Here is a 21,346-nt window from a genome sequence, read left to right as displayed (position 1 = left end):
GCCTCCGTTATCCTTCCTCCGTTGCTTCGTAGGCGCCGGCCTGAGACGTGTGAGCGTCTGGCAACTCGAAGGCTCGTAGCGCACGCGCAGCTTGGTGTTGCCGGTGCATCGCGCACGTGGGTGGTTGGTAAATTTTGTCGCGTCTTACCGGAGTAGTTTCGGTTGCCTATAGTTAGCAGAACGATGAGTTCAAAGCGCAAGGCTGATGCCGAAAAACATGGCAAGAGGAAGAAGACTGCCGCCAACACTTGGTAAGTACACAGGATCTGTTGGAAGCGAGTTGCGACCGCTAGCGAGTCGAGCTGTTGCAAGTTATTTGGTTTGCTTGACGATGATCCTCGCGGATCAAGAAGCCACATCACTGGGACCTTTTACTCTGTACGGGCACTGCAATCGTGGGGTTTCACCTTAATCTCGTTTGTCGCGCGTCATACGACTGCGGTGTTTCGGCAACCGCATAAATACGTTGCTGCCGCAGTCGCCGGCGCAGTACGCATCACGACAGGCGTGCAGACGTCTGTCACTGCGTACTCACTTCCACAATGGCGTTCTTCGTCTTGCTGTGTCTCGTCGTCGCCGTGAAGGTGTACAAGAAAGTATCGCCCAATGGTAAGGTCACCGTTTACATCGGCAAGCGGGACTTCGCGCAGCGGGGTGAGAGCTGCGATCCCGTTGAAGGTGTTGTCGTGGTTGACAACGACTACCTCAAGGGTAGGAAAGTCTTCGGCCAAGTGATCACCACTTTCCGATACGGTAGAGAAGAGGACGAGGTGATGGGACTGCACTTTTACCGACAGTTGTATCTTGCCCATGACCAGATAGTGCCCGAGCGCAACCAGGTTACCCAAGTGTCTGATCTCCAGCAGCGCTTGCTTCGCAAACTGGGCAACAGCGCGTACTCCTTCAGCTTCAGCCTCCCGGCGAATGCGCCCATGTCTGTAACGCTCCAGCCTGGCCCCAGCGACCGCGGCAAACCGCTGGGTGTCGAGTACGAACTACGTGTGTACGTCGCAGAAGACGATCAGCAGAAAGCGCACCGGCGCAGCACCGTCAACATGGCGATCCGCAAGGTGCAGTACGCACCGCTCACGCAGAGCGAGCGCCAGCCGACGACCGTGGTCTGCAAGGGCTTCACCCTCAGCCCTGGCAAAGTGGAACTCGAGGTCGTGCTCGACAAGGAGATCTACTTCCACGACGACAAGATCAACGCGCACGTGTCAGTTTCCAATTACTCCAAGAAGAACGTGCGAAACATCAAGGTCCTGGTGCTGCAGAACACAGAGGTGACGCTCGTGCACGGTCATTACTCCAAGGTGGTGGCATCCGTGGACAGCAGCGAAAACTGCCCGATTCTTCCTGGTGCAGCCTTCTCCAAGGTGTTTCATCTCCTACCGTTGGCATCGGAAAATCGAGACCGGAGAGGCATTGCGTTGGATGGTCTGCTAAAGGAGACTGACGCCTGCCTAGCTTCCTCCACACTGAACCACGAGGATGCGATCGGCATTATCATTTCCTATGTCCTCAGAGTGCAGCTGTACCTGGGGCCCATGTCTGGGGACTTGATTGCCGACGTTCCCTTCAAGCTTGCGAAGGCTGAGCCCGAGGAAGTCTATCCAAAACTCCAGGAAAAGAGAATCATTGACCGATCAAAGTTCAAGAAGCAGCTGACCAGGGAGATGAGCACCAATCTTGTGTTTGAGGACTTTCAATGGCACAGGCAAATCAGTGAAGATGGGGAATAGCTACGAAATTCATTTTTGTTCAGGTAGATTACCTTTTGTTGCATTTGTTCACTGCTGTTTTTATGGATCAGTTCTTTCCTTTAGTTGCATGTCAAGAATTGGAACTTTGTGGTACTTCTTATTGGTAGCACATGTTCGTAAGTATAACCTCATGTTAATAAAGAATAATCTATTAAGTAATGTGCTCTTCATTACTGCTTCATGCTGGTGACAACTGCTAGAACCTAATGCAGATACCTGTCGCCAGATATGAAACTGGCATTCTGTTTGCGAGACAGGCTGACTAGGTTACTATATGCTAACAGTGAGGTCGCTGCTGAGATGCAAGGGATGATGAATAGCAGGAAATGTGGCACCAGAAATATGCTGCACTAGGTAAATGGCCGCCGACAAACTTGAAGACATGTGAAGGTACAGTATCTAAATGTACAGAAAGTTTATAATTGTTACTAAAGTTAATTAGAATGAAGAAAGGCCATATAGCTTAAAAAAGTGAATGGAAAACTGCAGGCAAGTTTAACCACTTGCAGCCTATCAATAGATGTACCAGTTCATTTAAAAAGATGTTTGCACTTTTCTCTTTTATACTGTTCAAAAAGCCATTTCCTTGCACCTGTAAGCACTACTAAGTGCAGGATAAGCACATGCCAAAGCTTCTGGAATGGCTTTTAGAAAAGTTCCTAAGGAATTTTTTCATTGACACTTCATTTAAGAGGGGAAAAGGCTTGTGGAAGTCGATTGACCACATAAATATGGCAACATTCTCAGTTACATACTTATGTAAATACTTACAGTAAGCAAACTGTTCTCCCTTTAGATGACTTACACTGATGTCATCCTACGCGCCATGTTGGTGAACCAGCATGATGAGCAGCTGTGTCTGTTTGCATCTTTTGCAGCTCCAACACAGCCTGTAGTGCAGGGATCCCTACTAAGCTTTCCTTCATGGAAGTAGGTTACCCGTGGCAGTAAATGTGATACACTAACGTCATTCTAGGTGCCATATTGGAGAACGATCAATGTGAAAAGCAGGGTCCATGACGTCGTGTGCAAGCTGTCTATAAGTTATGTGTGAAGTGGGTTTTGCTAATCCTGCTGCAGAGAAGGCAGCTTTAATAAAGAATAGCTTTTGAGCTACAGAAGCACGCAGAGAGTCTGAGTTTTGTTAATATTACTGTGTATGGGCTGTTTATGGAAAAGTTTATATTCTGACCCAAATGCTGAGCGGCCGATTTAAGTGCAACTGTAGCTGCACATTGCAAAGCAGCAAATTGTCTCTGATATTTAGGATTACTGTGTTGCATAACTTGAGCATATAATTTATTTTATGAGAAACTTTTGCACTGTGTTTCTGCACTGTTATTTGTCATCGCAGAGTAAACCAGGTCAAAAGGCGACATTAGTATGTTCTATCTTTCTTCTGTTTCTGACCAGATAACTGTTTTATGAGCAGGATTCGTATGCCTCTTTGAGATCCTTGAAAACCCTTGCATTTGGAAAGAGAGATACAAGGGCACTTAAAGCTCCTTTAAAATAAATGTGCTCCTTGAATTCTTTGAAAGCTGGTATTTGGGGTGTAAAGACATTTACTAGCCACCGGCGTTTGGGACAGGCCATTAGCTCAGGGCACGGACCACCAGCACGAGCAGCGTTTCCTGAGCAAGAGTGCTGAAGACAACAACCCACTAGAAAGTGCTGGAGAGCAAAGCCCACTATACCATTCCAATCCTCCTCTACAATTACCCCCGGGAACGAAAAGCGAGGCACCCGGCAACCTACCAGCTTGTCGCTATAAGTGGGTCATAGTAAGTCTTGAGGCGGTTGAAGTTGACAATGTCTCATCCACAACAAGGCACGTCCAAAGACTGTTCAATGGGTTCGATCACGTAGTTGGCGGGGGATGCGCGTTCGATAACACGATAGGGCCCTTCACACTTGGGTAGTAGCCAGGCATGTACACAGCCCCCCCTCCCCTCCCCCAAAATTAAGCGGCATACTTTCCCCCATCCCTTGCCAGCCATGCCACCACTCATAAAACGCCGCCAAATCAATCTTGACACTTGACAGCTATTCGGCGGTCAACACTGGGCTGCTGTTACAGTATTACTATGGCCGAGGCGTAGAAGTGATCGCTGATTGGGTCAGGGGAAAGGACACTGAACTGAGGGCGTGAAACAGATTCGTATTCTCCCAGCTAAAAATGGTGGAAGGTTCTTGCCTTTCTCATTTGATGTTTCTTTAGAAATCTGAAGGTGCTGCCACTAGAAAGGCCCCACTAATATTTTTTCAACGATCTAAGTTTCGCAATCATCCCTAAAATTTGAAAATTTGATTCAAACCCTGCAATAACCGTTGAAACCATAAGCAATATGAATGTCACCCAAAACCTCGTCTGGTTTTTCCCCTAATTGTAGAGTACTTTTCGTGCAAAAGTGGCAATGGGAAACAAGAGTCGCAAGAAATTGAAGAATTAAGTGATCTGCTAAGGGAAAGAGCCGAGGCAACAGCCAAACAGGAAGGGAAAGCAAGAATTAACATATTTAGCTGTTGTCTGTGAAAATATTTATGGATGAAGATCTTTTTATTTAAAAAGGAAGTAGAGAAAACGCAGCCGGAAGTGGACGATGATTCCATGTGTTTTGAATGGCGCTTTTACAGTTATCACTCGAGCCGCCCGATGTAGGCACTTCTCTGCTGTGCTTAAGTGGGTGTTTTTCTAACCTTCCACGGTGGGCGCGGTACATCTAGAACCACAGCATGCTACACGGTTGTACGAAACTGGCGAGCACGCATCATTATGTAACTTCCCAAATAACAATACAAGGCGGTTTTGGCATAGAGTTTCCTACAGGGTACTAAAGGGAACTCTAGCGCTTCAATCGTTGAGCCACCGTTGGAATGATGGGAAGTACATGAATTCATCTGATCTTCGTGCTTGTGGATTTGTTTATTGCACTTTGTATGCATTCATTGTTGTAAATTTCAGAGCATTGTATACTTTTCTAAGTGCAGAAGATGCTGCGAACACAAACAATTGCTGCTAATTGCAGTGGTTCAGCCTGTCGAGGTGGCCAAATCGAAAAGCCCCTAGCGTCTCAAGGTACTGGCATGCCTGTAATAAATTCATAAGGGTGTTGTATGTCACTTCCCGATGCATGTAACCGTGGCGTAATCGTTTGAGTATCGGGCGTCTGTGTTTGAGGTCTTGTGTTCGAATCCTGCGGTCGGAGAATTTTAATAATGTTTATTTAATAGTTTACTGCCCGCTGCATTGTTGAAAATTACCCGTTTACATAGTCACAAAGCCGTATGAAACCGGAAGAATGAAGTTTAGGCAAATCCATGTACTTCCCATAACTCCCATGCTGGCTCAGCTGCACCCATTACAGCTCCCATAGACATTACTGCCAGAGTTCCCTCTAGTAATTATTGCACGAAACTCTATGGGCTTTGGCACTTGGTAGAGCTGTAAACAAGGGACCCAAAAGAACTGTGAGTGTTCCTCAAATATATCTTTCACTATAATTCCTCCAGAACTCATTAGCAACACACTACTAGAAATCTTCATTTTACACTTTTGCTTGCTTACTTGTTGTTGGCTGTGTCCTTCCTGCATTTCTTTCCTGCGCGAGTCAATTTGATATAGTTCCTGGTTTGCCAAGTAAAGCAGAGGTGTATATTACAGGTGTACTTGTGAGATACTTTATTTCATTTCTGTTTCGCGGTTTTACATGCCTTTATAGTGAGTGGTGGGAATTATTAACGTTTGTACTAGTAAAAGTAGACCCGCCCCTCATTTGCATAGAAAAGTTACCATCCCCCTGAAAAAAAGTCCTGGGTATGTGCATGGTAGTAGCCTTGAAGAGAGACCAGGTGCAGCAGAAACAACTGAGAGCTACACAAGTGCTCCAGGAAGGAAGGTGGGTGCCGAAGTGATGTCACCACAAGTGCTCTTCTGGTGCTCTTGGTCATTGGACGTAAAGGCCCAAGCGAGATCGCGGCACTCTTCAGCATGTCTCGTCGTGGCAGAAATGGGAGCACATTCAGATGTATCTGGCCGGTATGGTAGAATTGTGTTGATGGTGTGTAACGGGTGCCGACCGTACAGTAAGAGAAAGGGGGAAAAGCTGGTGGTGCTCTGAGTAGCGGTGTTGTATGCATAGGTCACGAAGGGCAGAATGATGTCCCAATTTGTGTGGTCAGAGGCAACGTGCATGGCAAGCATGTCGCCGAGCGTACGGTTGAAGCATCCCGTAAGGCCATTGGTTTGAGGATGGTACGCCATAGTTGTACGATGAACAACATGGCACTTTTTAAGAATGGCTTCAACAATTTCGGACAGGAATACACGTCCGCGATCACTGAGCAGTTCCTGAGGTGGCCCATGATGCAGGATGAACTGACAAAGCAGGAAGGAGGCAACATTGCACACTGTAGCTTCCGGGAGGGCGGCAGTTTTGGCGTATTGCGTGAGGTGGTCGACTGCCACAATGGCCCAGCAGTTTCCAGCTGATGTCACGGGAAGGGGCCCATACAAATCGATGCCGACGGACCCAAATGGCCAGGTAGGGCAAGGTCATCATCATCATCAGCCTGGCTACGCCCACTGCAGAGCAAAGGCCTTTCCCATACTTCTCCAACTACCCCGGTCACATGCTAATTGTGGCCATGTTGACCCTGCAGACTTCTTAATCTCATCTGCGCACCTAACTTTCTGCCGCCCCCCTGGGCAAGGTAAAGGTTGCAAAATGGCTGGTGAGAGGCAGGGTGGAGATTTCTGACGCTGACGATCAGGGCAAAAGCGAACAAACTTCTGAACGTAGCTGTACATCCCCCGCCAGTAGTAGCACTGTAGAAGCTGAGTATTAAGATTCCATCCAGTTCAGTTTTTGTTGGATGCTGCGAGCATCTATGTTAGCAAATTTTATTTCATATGTAAAGGATTGCTGTGGGGACACAAGGTCCGCATTTCTATGGCATTTTTTGGTGGGAACTGCAGAAGGCTGGTCGTATGCAGTTTGATTTCTCATCCCAGCTGAATGAAGCATTGTTAATGTTTAGTTTGTCGTATACCACAGAAACCTTGTCACCAAATTTTTTTTTTTTTACTTTGCGGGCGTTCCACAGGTTCCCTCTTAGTTCACGAAACCCAGCCGAAAAGTCATTTCCGATTGTGAAGGATGATCTCATAAGTTTAGAGCAGTTATTTAGTATTTTATTTTTGTCATGGAAATATAGGAGTTCCATTGTTAATGTGAACATTAACAATGAAACCTCTGCTGCTGTTAAGGGTTGAACTGATACACAGCCTATGCAAGCCATGCTAGCCTATGAACAGAACTGTCTGTTGCTACTGTATTGACATCAACAATAAGTACCTACTGCATTTACATCAAGCATAAATTAATGTAAGTATAGATCAACACACCTACTTTTGCGACTGATGACAAAAGAGAACATGCTCTCTTAATGTGTGACTTGCATACAAAAGCACTGAAAATTGGGCGAGTCGGTATGTATTCACTGTTGGGAAGCTAAAAGCAGCACGGAAAAACAAGGACAGTCTTGTCTGTTTTTCCGCCCCTCTCTCTCTGTCTGCGTTTTTTCGTGCTACTTGCAACTTCCCAACCATGACTTGCATGTTAGTTAAGTAACCCTTACTTTAAGCTTTTCTTCAAAGCTTTATCTTTTTTACTTAAGGACCTGCATGACTGCCTGCAGCAGAACCACTTCTTTTTTTCGTTATTCATGTGGCCTCTTCCAACTGTGAAAAGGCATAAAAGGGCTGAGAGCAGTCATGTGTATGGTAAGGATTTTTATATTCTGATTGTCTTGCTCCATTGTCTGGTAAAGAAATGCTGACCCACCAAAGGATTTCTTCTCACGTGATAACATTGAACATTTGAGCAGTTCTGTTGTATATAGTACGTAAACCATGTTCATTTTGTCCAACTGGATTGCCTTCTTTTGACCTTTCATTCTTTTCTTTCAGCACCAATAGTGCCATAAGTGTCCTGAGCCAGAAATATGAGACACCGCTTCAATTTCTGGAGTTCCTGCTCACACCGTTGTCACTGCAAGCATTCGTAAAAAAGCACTGGGAGAAAGAGCCCTTTGTTTCTCAGAATCGTCCCATCCAGGCAGAATTTTGGTCTCCACTTTTTGGGAAAGACCATTTTTTTGCTTTGCTCAAAGAAAAACAAGTCTACTTTTCAAAGGACATTGCTGTGTGCAAGTATGAAGGTGGGAAGAGGACAAACTTTGAGAGGCAAGGACGAGCCACGGAGGCTAAGATAAAGAAGTTGTTTGAAGGTGACAAAGCCACCTTGCAAATCCACCAACCGCAACGATGGGTGGTAATATACTTTTCTCTTTAACTTGCTTGTCTTGGTTGTTTGCTTACACTTTATAGATCTTGTTTACGCTTTACAAAAAATAATAAAAATGCTTATAGAAAAGTTTGAGATGCGACTCTAGACATGGAAAAAAACATGAAAATGACTGTCCATCAAGGAGCTGGAAGTATGTGTAACCATGAAATGGTTTTAATTGCATCACCAAATACATTTTTGATGCTCATAAAGTTAATTGCAGTTGTGACCTTGTTATTGTACATCTGCTTTAGATCACTTTTCACTTGGTCATCATCATAACCAACATCACCTTTCTATATGCACCTGTGGTAATTGACAAATTACTCATTGCCTCACAGCTTTTATTGTCAGGACTTCTAACTCCAGTACATGCCACACATTTCACAGGCAGCAGTAGCTTGTTTAAAAACTGACATTAATGAGCTTGTAAAGTATCGGCATGCCACCTCGTGACAGAGGCCCAGAGTTCACTTTCAGGCTAAACCAGTGGTACAGGAACTTTTATTGCATTGCTTTATTACCTGTAGACCAGTGAAAGCCAGATAAGTGCAACTTTCAGAGATGACTCTACAAAAGCATTGCTAAAACCAAGCTCATGCTGCTGAAAAATTTGTCATGCCTAAATATTGGTGACACTTAAATATTTTTTTTAGCTTGTGCTTACTGAAAATGAAGCAAGCATTCATAAGGATTTAATGACATAACTGATGGGAAATCTCTCCCTTTTTTATTGGTCTTGTACTAGTTTGTGCCTTCAATTGTGTTGCTGTTGTTGTGGCCTATAATAATCAATGTTTATTTTTATTTCTTTGCACCTCTGAAACTTCTGCAATGTTTAAATTGAGTGTGCTACATCTTTCTACAGGATGGTCTCTGGGAAGTTCTAGAGAAACTGGAGTGTTTCTTTGGCTGCCTAGTGGGATGCAATGTCTACATCACTCCCCCATCTGCACAAGGTTTGGCCCCTCATTATGATGATGTTGAGGCAAGTTTTAGTCAATTGCCCTTGCACTTATGCTATGACAATATTCAGGAAGAATTTAATGGAATAGTTGGTAAGAAATTGTGGGTTCATTGCTTCCACAAGGCTCACCATAGTCTTAAACATGTGAGATGGTGGCACATAACATTGAACATTACAGTAGAATTCACGAGCAAGCTGTGCAGCTGTGTTCATGTTTTTCCCATAGCATGTATTTACAAATTTATTATCTAACATTGAGCAAGCGTGCACGAAATAAAAAAATCTTTATTTCAATGTTCTTGTACTCGACATGGTAAGAACAGTGATATTGCACCAAGCATATTGTCTGTTCTCTCAGCTCTATAAGGTGTAGTAAATAACATCTTTAGTTGAATATTTTAGTTTGAGGACTGAGGATTCACTTTCAAGCCTGTATAAAAAAAGAAAATGTGGTTTCCTCTAGAACCAGTGTAAAAATTAGTCTTGCTTTTATGCATTTTACATGTTGTTATAAATATAGAAGTCGTCAAGAAACTGGGTCAAAAATAAAAGACTGGAATAGAAAAGAATTGTTGCATACGTTTTTTGTCAGGTGATCTCCAGTTTTTGTTTTTTCACTTGAAGTTTCAGGTTAAAACATTATGTCATATTGGCTCAGTAGTTTGTTGGACCACTGAAAAATATTTCTTTTATTGATTCACGAAAAGTAAATCTCTGCAAAAGATAAAATTAACAAAAAAGAACATTTGGCAGCATGTCTTTCAGGAAAAATAGTGGTCTTTCTTTAATATCTTAGAGGCGTACCTAATTATCACTCTTAAAATTTTATATGCATTAAAGTTTATGGCTACTTGCCTGTTGCTGCAGCATATATATATATATATATATATATATATATATATATAGTTTCATTAATTGAATTCTTTGCAGGTATTTATTGTCCAATTGGAAGGTGAAAAATGCTGGAGGCTTTACAAGCCACCTGTAAAGTTGCCTCGATCCTACAGCAAGGATTTCAGTGCTGATGAAATTGGCCAGCCAACTCATGAGTTTACATTAAAGGTTAGTAGGCCTTGTCAGCTATAGTATATCCCATTTCTACATGGAAAATGCTTTTTCACCTTCTTTGTGTTATGATAATCCTCAATGTAGTTTTGCTACATCTGCTCAGGCCTACCTGATGCCTTGTAGAATGAGAACCTGTCATTGTTACCTTTATGTTGATATATCTATTTTCTCTCCATATTAACTTAGCCAACCTTGAATACAAAAATATTTCATTTTCTTTTCCTAGTCATCCCTTTGTTGGCTGTAAAAGTAAACTGTGGTTCATTAAGTGTAGTATATGAATGTGTATATTATCCATGCCATGGTTATATGGTTGTTCAAAGTGGTGCTTACATGTATCCACATAATTTTATAGAATTGTGGCATGATGTGACTTTATGCATAGTGGAATCACAGCCCTCATGGTCCGATTCACATGTACTCAACCACATGCATTATGTCACTGTGTTAATTTGGGTGATAGCTACTCAGTTAGCATTCATTCATTATTTCTTTTGGGGAGCGCGGGGATAGTCAAGCTGTTAATTCACCTTCTTTTTCCCCGACCTCCCCCATCACATTGGTAAAAGTAATCTATTATTATTATTATTATTATTATTATTATTATTATTATTATTATTATTATTATTATTATTATTATTATTATTATTATTATTATTATTATTATTATTATTATTATTATTATTATTATCTCTTTTACATAAGCTGGGCTAATGCTGTGTGATTGATTCAAACCAACAATACTTAAGGTCAAAGTTTTCTATTAGTCTGCCATTTTGTGAATGAAATACTTGTGCTGCAGTGATATAGATTTTCTGTGGATTCCTTTTGACTTTCACTGGGTATTAGATAGCTTTGGTTAAGTTATAGTGTTGCCCATCAGGTTCTCTCACAGGGGCAAAGGAGCATATTATGCTTAACTCTTACAAGGAGCTAAGCTCATCTTTGGTTTTATTAATCTTATTTTATTTTTTAAATAATGCTCTTCAGAAAAGCTGAGCTGAGCAGCAGCACTTATGCACTTAATAGGCAACTGTTACGGCAGGTAATTGTATCTACAGTCTTACTTGTGATTGTTTTCATAGCCTGGAGACTTGCTGTACATGCCACGTGGAACCATCCACCAGGCTTTGACACCTCAGTCTTCAGGCACTCACTCTACACATATCACTATAAGTACTTACCAGAATCAGTAAGTACTTTCAGGCTTCCTTATGTAACATAACAAGGTGTGCACTTGCCACGTGAATCCACGTCTGTGTTGCCTGCTGCCATTGCATGACCCAATACTACCATTGCCTCTCAAGTTTTTTTTAATCCCCTTTACTATAGTTGATAGCAAGAATTAGGCAGTTTTATAGCATTGACACTGCTGCTTTTATAAGGTCTGTTCCTAAGTAGCTTCAGAATCCTGGTTTTTACCTCCAGTTAGTTGTGAAATGTTGGGTATGTTCCAAAGACTGTGCACTCACCTGCCCAGGATCCTCTTTGTCTTTCCAGCTCAAATTTACTGCGCCTTTATGTGCACATTTACTGTAGCTTTTTGTATAGAAAGGGCACCAAAAAACGACACCAAAATAGCCAATAGCTGTTTTCCTGAAGCTGGGGCCCTATAACGTAAGACTATTCCAATATGTTTCTATTCCAATCTCATTACGTCAAATTTGCGTAACCACCAACGCAAGCACCGGGCGGTCACCCGCAGGGTTGTCTGAACAGACCAATCAAACGCTCTCCTCGTTCATAGGAGGTCACTTTTGTTTGCTTGAAAAACGAATAACATTGCCTACACTGAGCAGCTTTTCGTATCTAACTGGCTGACAAGAGGCGAGGAAAACGCTCAAGTGGAGAGGGATTCAATGGGGCAGAGCCAGTGCACTGAAAATCGATAACCGGATGAAGAGGGTGGTGCCAGCGTCTACGATTGGTCCGCTTTCCCTTACTTAGCTTGAGGTGGCTGGTCGAAAATCGTGGCGGCATGTAACGGAAGCTTAAGAATGACGCTAAAACAGATCCTCAGCAAAGAGGAGTTGGCACAATTAGGTCGTAAACATGCCGAAAGTGCTCAAAAACATTACACGGCCGCGCAAGCAGTTTTATTATACGCAAATAAACCCATGCTCTGCGGCAGGTACGAGTGGCCAGCGCCTGAGCAATCGGCAGCAGCCATCTTTTATTCCTTTTGGAACGGGGCAGGCTGTGGCTATTCAGAAGAAAATTCAGTTTTATTCAGCATATGAATGCATCTTTAATGCGCACACGTCACTTTGACGCGGTGAGTTTTCGGGGTTTTGTGACGTCGCGTGACAGGCAGGTGAAGTGGGTGCAGCCCAGAACTTTTGACCAATAGCCGGGGGCTAATGGCGAAAAGGCGTCGAATCATAAATAATTGTTTTTCTTTTTTCGGTCAAATCATGCATAATCAGTGTGTACACATCACATCAGATGGGGAGGTATCGCGGTTTTCGTGACGTCGCGTGACAGACAGGTGAAGTGGGGGCGGTCCAAAAAAGTTTTTGACCAATCACGGAGGGCTGCTATCAGAATTAAAATAGAAAAGTTTGGAATAGTTTTACGCTATAGCGCCCCTGGGCTGTCTTGCATAAAGAATTACAAAAATCACAGCAATTTAATTGTGGGTGTATTATTAGATGTGCACTTTAGTTCTTTTTAGGAAGACCTACATTGCATGTTTTTCTGAGCTCAAATATTGTTAGCTTTCACATATTGATGTCGTATCCAATCACTGCCCCCATGCAATAGAAGTGGTTTTGTGCGGCTGTTAGATCAACAACCTTCTAATTTCCTGAACTCTCTTGTAAGAGGGGACATGGTGTATAGAGCTGTCTTGTTTTTAGACCAAATTCAATTAAATGACAGCTTTATTCAACTTTCTGAGCTGATTTCAAAAATGCAGTTACTTTTGATAGGCTAAATAACTGTGGAATTACTTATTAACTAATTATTATAAGTACATTACTTTTGTTAGTGGAGACAATAGGCAAAAGAAATACTGGGCAGAAAGCAATAATAATGCCTGAGTGGACAGAAGAATGTTTAGGGAATGTTCAAGGAATTCCTTGAAGTGGAGCATTATTGTTATGCCCACTATCACTATTGCCTTGGGTAATGCTGATAATGTAGCATGTGCATTCTACACTTCTCCTTTAAGGCTGACGTGTAGACTGCTCTTGAATCAGTTTTCAAATCCAACAACAATTGGCAATCTTGAAGCTCATTACAGTTCAGTGTTTACAGTGTGGCTACTAGGGAATAAGAACAAAATCAGATGTTTAAAAAATGAAGAAAGAAAGAATCTGCTTGCAGCACGTCAAGCTTTATGCATTTAACTTCATATAAAAAAAATTTTACAGCTGTAGCTGTCCTAGATCTTGAGATATTGTTGCCACAGACAAGCAGGCTAAGCGAAAAGCTTGTTTTGAGAAAATTGAAAAAACACCGATAACTCAATTTATTTGGGAATATAATGACGTATTTACAGTTAGCAGTTGTAAAGGCTAGTATGCCCCTGGCACATGCTCAGTATGTATGCAGCAGTGTGAAACATTTATTATACCCCCCCCCCCCCCCCCCCAGAAAAAGAAGAGTTCTGTTGATTCTCTGTATAGGAATGGGTTGCACATTTGGCCGCACAGCATCACCGCAGATTGCACATGAGATGACTATCTTTATGGTGAGACCGCAGTCATGTTCACCTTTGCCCGCTGCCGCACTGCCACCACGCAGTTTTGGCTTTACGCAAGACAGCAGAGCATTTATAGAATTGAGGCTTACTATAACGAAGTGAGTCTCCATCGCATCCGAGCCAGTCGCGGCAGTGCCAGTGTGAGCAAGAAAATACAATTTTTTCTTGGTAGCCAGCATTGAAGCAGTCTTGCAGTTTTTCTTGAGCCTCCTTCAGGCTAGAGCTTCTTTTACTGAATGTTGCACCACCTGAAATACTGTGCTAGTGTGTTCGTGTGATGTTACAGTCTTCAAAGTATTCTGACAGGTACTTCGGGCCTGTCCTCCAGTTTCGTATCTTCTCTGAATTACCAATGCTCTGCTCATATGAGAGTGACATTTTTGGTATTTCAGAAATGTAACTTACTAATCCAGCTTGATTTAAAATTCCTTTTTTGCATACCTGTACAGTGAGAATTACCTTCTACTATGTCCAAATGTACTTGTGTCTGGTTCCTGTTCCTAAGCTGTGTGTGTGGCTGAGTGTCCATTTGCAGGTCATTGTGTAAACTCTCAGCAGTTTTGTTTCTCATTTTTATACAGCACAGTAGGCGACTGTCTTAAGAATCTTGTACTGGATTTAGTTGATGGTGCTCAAGACTCCTGCCTGCAACTGAGAAAAGGCCTTCCTATGCAGTTTCTTCCGCATTCAAGGCTAGCCAAGGTAACATAACCACATGCACTCACATGGATTGTTGTCAACCTCTCTTTCTTGAAATAGAAAAATTCACACTACATTAATAAAATGTCAGCCTTGTCAAGGAAAAGGAACACTTAGGTTGACACTCCCAAGTCAAATTGAGCAAATGGCCCTCTCTTGTTGAATAAGCTTAAATCTTGATCATAATCCCATCTTAAACTTGAAACTGACGTCTTCGAATTGAAATTCTATAACATTGATGCCTTTCATTTTTTTAGTAAAAAATAAATGCAAGGGTATGCACAGTGGTGGGAATGGTCTTCAGTGTTTTGGAGCAGGTGTAGGGTTTTCGTAAAAGCACGTACCAGATGTACGAAATTTAGTGTAATGTCCTTGCTAGTTTATATGATTTTCATAAAAACCATGAACAATATAAGTACAAGAATATATTATTTTCATAGGCAAGCAAAATTCAAGCCTTGACCTCTTCAGTAAGAATGTTAGCACAGTTTGTAACAGAAAAAAAAGATTGCCATAATACTATAAACATCACAGAAGGAGCCCGCTTTCAACAAAATTGTGATTCTGTATCATACTAAAAAAAGAGCAGAACACATTAAAAAACTTATATATTAAAAAAAGATTGCCGTAATACTATAAACATCGCAGAAGGAGCCCACTTTCACCAATAGCGTGATTCTGTATTATCCTAAAAGAGAGCAAAGCACATTATAAAACTTTTATTAGTCTTATTCTATTAACTTATTCAAACTTATTCAATTAGTTTAACACAGATCAGTGTATATTAGGAAATTAACAGAAATTGTGTTATATTGTACATAAACTCTTTAAAAAAATTTACACCCTTTGGGCCATATCTTGTCCCGCAACAATAATCGTCATCTGTCTTGCCCCCATTTCCTTTAACACATTTCCTTTCTTTTAATGCTGCTCTGCGTGATGAATGTGCAAGTCATGAATGGCTTGCGCATTATCAGCATGACACAGTATTCTTGACAGGAAAGTAGCGAACGCCGAGCTTTCAAGCAAGGAAACGCAAGCAAGGCAGGTGATGATTATTGTTGTGGGACAAGATAAGCCCCAAAGGTTGTAAACATCTTTAAGAGTGTAGGAACAAGCTGCCGGCAGCATGAGCATGTTCGCAAGAACATGCGTTTACAAAAAAAAAAAAAAAAAAAAAAAAGGAGAGCCCAGGATATATCGCTGCTTTGCCCTTTTTGCACCAACACAGCACAAAAAGAACATCAGTAAGCATTCACAATGCAAAAGATCAAGCAAAAATGAACTCGTAATTTGCTTGAATTTTAACACAAGCATATTTGTACAGAATGTACACTTCAGTGTGCACTGCCCTGTTCTTTTCTTTGCCTTATTCATCAACTCTGGCTGTTTCACACTATCTGCCATTTTCTTCGTCACTTGCTTCAACACAGCTTGCCCTCCCTGAATGTCACTGAAATTTTTCATCTCGTGCCATGCTCAATTAGCAGCTCTGCAACTTTTAGCATGCGCTCTGTGCATTTTTCAGCATATGCTCGCTTTAGCATACATTTGGTGTAGCAGTCGTACAATTTAAGCAAGAAAGACCCTTTAGGAGCAGTAGGGCGCAGCAAATTCCATTCGGCATAGATTTGTGCAATTGGCACAGATTTACTACCACTGTATGCATGACCACAGATAACAACAGATAAGGATGATATGTGCATTCCAAAGAAGTTGTTCTTAATTAAGATGACGACCGTGTGCTTTGTAAATGCCGGCTGCTGCCACAGTGAATGAGTTCCAAGCTGGATGTATTGCTGAGGCCCATTTTTATTGGTTAATTGAGGGATTCCTTGAAGTGGAGCATTGTTGTGCCCACTATTGCCTTGGGTAATGCTTATAATGTAGTTTGTACATTCTACACCTCTCGTTTAAGGCTGACGTGGAGACTGCTCTTGAGGCCGTTTTGAAGTATGTTAAGAGCACTGATAGTCCAATGCCCATGGCTGAAGAACTTGTCCATGACTTCATGCGAACACGGCTGCCTCCTTTTGGTGTGGACCGCCACGCCATTTTAGAGACAACACCAGATGGAGAAGCACCGAGTCTGAATGATCGCGTCAGGTTTCGGTATCCAAGCCATGTGACATATGTGGTGGATGGAGACTTAAGTGAAGAGAATGATGCTGCCAATATGTCTTCGTATTCACTTGCTGAACAACCACTGCAGCAAAATCATGGTGAGGCTGTCAGAGTAGTACCTATGCCTTTTTTGCTTACTATATTAGATTCTGTTGTTTCGCCTGCCAGGTAAAAAGCTAGTTCTGCTGGTTACATCAGTGTTCAATGACAGGGAAAAACACATGGTTTCTGCTACCGAAGATGATGAGGAGGAGGTAAGAAGCTCTTGATATGTTGGAAGGGTTGTTTCAGACACACATATTGATCCTACTGAATACCCACATGGCTTGACAAGTAATCAAGAGCTCTCCATAGCTAGAGGCAGCTGTGGTGGTGCCCTCTGTCATAATCATTTGTATTGTACTTTTAATTAATTAAATTATTTTACCAGTCCTTGACTAAGCAATATTAGGGTGCAAACTTGGAAGTCGTTGTGTGCATTGTTTTGAAAACTATCCATACTAGTTGTTTGTTTAATAAGCCAGCTTTTGCTGAAAGCATTTCTGTGTAAGTTGAATGTTGATATAACAAACATGGATATACCAAGTTATCAAATATGACTAAATAAATATAAAATCAGCAATTTTTCTTCCCTCCGATATCAGCAGGTATGCTTATAACAAATTTTAGACATAAAAAAAGTATTTTTGTGTTGGGCATGACTTCTACATGACGAGGTTTGCCTGTGTGTACTTCTTGCTCTGATCAGGGGAGGCAAGGTTGAGTGCACACTTTCTTTTTTCTTTTATTTTGAGGCCTTGCGTTTGAGGCCACTAGGAAGCTTCAAAACAGTATAAAAGTTAGCCTCTCATGGATATTTGGTTCTTTCTCAGCATTCCTAAAGCTTTCTAATGTGGTGAGAGTAAGGGATGGGTAAATTATTTATTATGTGTGATAAAATATATCAACAACCAGGACAAGTAATACAGTGGAACCCCGGTTATATGTCTCCAGGTTTTGAGATGACCTGGGTTTTACGACGGATTAGTGAAGTCCCGGCGAAGGCCCTATAGAGGCAGTGCATTAAAAACCCTGGTTATCCGACGCAATTTTATGCCTGACCTGCGTTATACGACGACCCTCGTAAAGTACGGGATGGAACGGCGGATGAAAGAAAAGTGCCACGGATCTCTTTCCTCGCTTCGTCTATCCGCATGCAGAGCGCTTTACACCGCTCGACTGGTTCGCTCCGGCGCAGCTTTCTTCCTTGCCTCGTCTCATCGTTCGTTTCTCTCTCCCCTATCAGCAGCCGCCCACGACGCCCGCTGTGCTGAAATAGCGCCTTTTCTTCTCCACAATCACTTTCTCCCTCTCTCGGCGGCGTCGCCTCTCGTCATGTTGGGGAAGTGTTTCTCTCGTTCCAGTGTCAGAGCAGTAGATAGCCGACAAGGTAGCACGGAGAGGCCTAGGTTTATCGCACATGTTCTTAGTTGTAATCCTAGCGACCAGCATTCAGCGGAGGTTTTGAGTTGTCTGGAGCAACGCGACGCACGATGTCCCAAAAGCAGACAGTTTTGTTGCTCGGCGATAAGCTGAATATTATGAAGGAAGCGGAAAAGCGGCATGGAGCCACGAAATCCAGCATTGCCCGGGACCTTAAGATACCCAAATCCTCGCTTAAGACGATCCTGGCAAACAAACAGGTGATATTGCACAATGCCAACAAGTTTGGGCTCAAGCGGAAAGCAGCAAAAGAAGGACAGCATGAGAAGCTAGAAAAAGTTCTCGTCAAGTGGCTGCATCAAGCACGGAGCTCTGCGATCATCGTTGACGGCGCCATTCTAAAGAAAAGGCGGACCTTGTGGCATTGCGTCTGGGTATCAACAACTTTCAGGCATCGAACGGGTGGCTGGATCACTTTAAAAAATGAAACAGGATTGTGTACAGCCACTCCTGCGGGGAAAGCACTTCCGTGGACGTTTCGACGGTGAACGAGTGGATGGAGTCACTGCCGAAGATGATTGCTGCATACAAGCCCTGCAATGTTTTCAACGCCGATGAGAGCGGTATTTTTTACCATATGCAGCCCGAGCAAACCCTGTGTTTAAGGGCGACAGCTGTCATGGTGGCAAGCATAGTAAAGAGTGTGTAACGGCAGTAACGGCACTGTGCTAATGAAGATGGTCCCGAGAGGCTGCCCATGCTCGTTGTTGGAAAGTTTGCAAAGCCACAGTGCTTTAAGAACTTGAAGACGCTGCCGTGCAGCTACAACTTCAACAAAAAAGTGTGGATGATGCCTTCGCTCTTCAGCAATTTTTAGCAACAGCTGGATAACAAAATGGGTGCTAAGGCGAGGAAAATATTGCTTTTCGTGGACAACGCACCTTGCTACCCACCCGATACGTCCAGCCTGAGTAACATAAAGGTTGTTTTTTTTCCGCCCAACTGCACAAGCCGGCTGCAGCCGCTGGATGCCGACATCATTAAGTGCGTCTAGCAAGGGTACCGGAAGTGGTTAGTGCAGTCTCGGCTGGCGGCTATGGAGCGCAGCGAGTCGGAGAAAAAGATCACTGTGCTTGACGCCATGCATTTTATTGCCAGTTCGTGGAACACAGTGTCGCAAAGCACAATCGCTAACTCGTTCAAGCACAGTGGCTTTAAACGAGAGACTGCCTCCTCTGCTGGGGATGCAACAGCCTCGATGCCGCTCGAGGCTGATGCAGGCTTTGTCGACGATGATTTCGAGGGTTTAAACCTCACCGCGACCTTCGCCTAGTACGTGGAGGCCGACAACGTTGCGATCTGCGGCGAGGTGCCGCTGGATGATGCCATCGAGGAGGCTTTGCCTAGTGCCGACACCGCTGCGACATCAGACGAGGACAACGACGATGCCACAGATGCCGTGCCTGTGCCTACCACGTTCGCCAAGGTGCTACGGCACATAGACGGCATCCAGAACTTCATCTGTTCACGCGACGCCGCAGAGGACCTCCCTTTGGACATTGCCCAACTCGAGCGAAAGCTCTTGGTTCACGGATCAAGCAAGGTCCAAAAGAAACTTACCAACTTTTTTTAAAGCTCACACCGTTTGGCGGGAATTGCGGCAGTGGGCAGTGGAGTGCCGTAAAGGTTCATTTGAATAAAGCATGATTGGTAACTGTACTGCAGCATTAATTCTTATCGCATTTACTTTTTTCGTAATTTGTGTTTCCAAGCCCTGCAGAGTATGTTAGAAGTTTACATTGAAGTTCCTCGTAAATCCGTCGCACGAAATAAGTAGTATTTTTATAGGCATAATTTATGTTCTGATTTTACAACGCCCGCATTTTACAACACTTCTTCACGTTCCCGAGAAAGTCATATAATCGGGGTTCCACTGTATATAGAGACACATATGGTTCTGTTTGCATGGAACCCTTCCTTAAGTTTAAACTGTGTATGGAGAGACAGCACTTTTGTTCCCATGATTGTTTGGAGATGGCATAACCCAGTAGCAACCTAGCCATCTTTAAAGCAATTCTTACTGCCACAACACATTTGATTAATGCAATTAAAAAAAATTTAGTGTGTTAAGCAAGGAAAGGAATTTAAAAGGGGGAGGGGAACAATACTATTGTTTCAGCAGATGTCTGTATATGCAGTCGTGATGTTTTTGATAGCTCTGAATTACCCATTACATTTGGGCCTCTTCAAATGTTGTTCATGAAGGTCGGCACATTCTTTTGTGAGCTAGATTAATTTGTGCTATTAACACATGGTCTTTAGAGCCATTTTAGGCACTTCAAGAACTTGCTACCCTCACAGATTTATTTTTCAAAGCCAAGACACATTTCAAGTAGCTACTATAATTCCTTTTTCTGTGTAAATATTAAGTTACTGCAAAAATAAAAATTGATTTGCTGCAATCTTGCATAGTACCTTTGAGCACCTATGGGTACAAGGATAATAGACATAAAATGATAACATGACTGTTGTTATTGCATGAAATTACGTGTCTTTTGTTTTAGCAGTATATGTGTTGTGCATTTCTTTCATGTCGATGTGTCATCTGTGCTGTGCAAAAAAAAAAAAAAAAAATAGTATTCCGAACACATACAGCATGTTTGCAGATGTTTTATTTCGTTCATGATTTTATCTAAGAATCTTCATTCTATCAAGCCAGTAAGAGATGTCAGCAACAAGGCAGCAATGCAGCAGTTGTGAATTCACCATCGGTGTCTACGATAGCAAGCCAGGCTACAAAACGACTTGTCATCCTCATAATATAAAGAATCTGACAGTGGAAGTTGATATATGTGTACTACCAACTAGTGCTGGGCGTGTGTTCCATTGATGTAATACTTGTGCCTTTATGCAGGACCTCGAGATTGCAAAGTTTCCTCCCCACTTTCTCGATGCCATTAAACAGTTGTGTGGCAGCGACGAGTTTGTACACTGTGGAGACCTCAGCTTACCATCTGATGAAGACAAACTTCTGCTGCTCACAACACTGTGGTCTCTGCATTTGCTAGATGTTGAGGCATCAGGAACTTAGAATAATAAACATGTTATGTTATTGCTTAATCATGCATGTGTATTACCAATCTCGCATCTATTGACACTGTTACTTTAGTGTTCACATCTAATCCAGTGAGACCTACTACATATTTCAGAAATGAACTGCATTGTTGCAGTTGTACTGTGCTTACTG

At 42.7% G+C, this 21,346-nt stretch overlaps 1 protein-coding gene across 3 annotated transcripts; it reads left to right on the top strand.

The window, feature by feature from the left end:
• Positions 1 to 41: 41 nt before the first annotated feature.
• On the top strand, positions 42 to 21,219 carry Arr2 (arrestin 2). 3 transcript variants are annotated; one of them, XM_075696908.1, is made up of 9 exons: positions 42 to 251; positions 7,735 to 8,098; positions 8,982 to 9,101; positions 10,011 to 10,142; positions 11,234 to 11,340; positions 14,436 to 14,556; positions 16,472 to 16,775; positions 16,846 to 16,931; positions 21,014 to 21,219. In XM_075696908.1, the coding sequence occupies exons 1-9, from the start codon at positions 184 to 186 to the stop codon at positions 21,188 to 21,190; spliced, it is 1,479 nt and encodes a 492-aa protein (XP_075553023.1). In that variant the 5' UTR covers positions 42 to 183; the 3' UTR covers positions 21,191 to 21,219. The 3 variants fall into 3 exon arrangements, with proteins under 3 accessions (XP_075553023.1, XP_075553025.1, XP_075553026.1); XM_075696910.1 differs by lacking the exon at positions 16,846 to 16,931; XM_075696911.1 differs by lacking the exons at positions 42 to 251; positions 8,982 to 9,101; positions 10,011 to 10,142; ... (3 more) ...; positions 16,846 to 16,931; positions 21,014 to 21,219 and adding an exon at positions 440 to 4,842 and having other exon boundaries at positions 7,735 to 7,865.
• Positions 21,220 to 21,346: the final 127 nt, after the last annotated feature.

Source organism: Dermacentor variabilis, chromosome 6, assembly GCF_050947875.1.
Source record: "Dermacentor variabilis isolate Ectoservices chromosome 6, ASM5094787v1, whole genome shotgun sequence".
NCBI classification, from domain to species: domain Eukaryota; kingdom Metazoa; phylum Arthropoda; class Arachnida; order Ixodida; family Ixodidae; genus Dermacentor; species Dermacentor variabilis.
This window is presented reverse-complemented; position numbering and strand designations above follow the sequence as displayed.

Excerpts from the sequence above, each read along its gene's own strand:
- Arr2 (XM_075696908.1), top strand. The coding sequence starts at position 184 with ATGAGTTCAAAGCGCAAGGCTGATGCCGAAAAACATGGCAAGAGGAAG. Across the intron at positions 252-7,734 it reads AAGACTGCCGCCAACACTTG|CACCAATAGTGCCATAAGTG; the intron begins GTAAGTACACAG and ends CTTTTCTTTCAG. Across the intron at positions 14,557-16,471 it reads CGCATTCAAGGCTAGCCAAG|GCTGACGTGGAGACTGCTCT; the intron begins GTAACATAACCA and ends CTCTCGTTTAAG.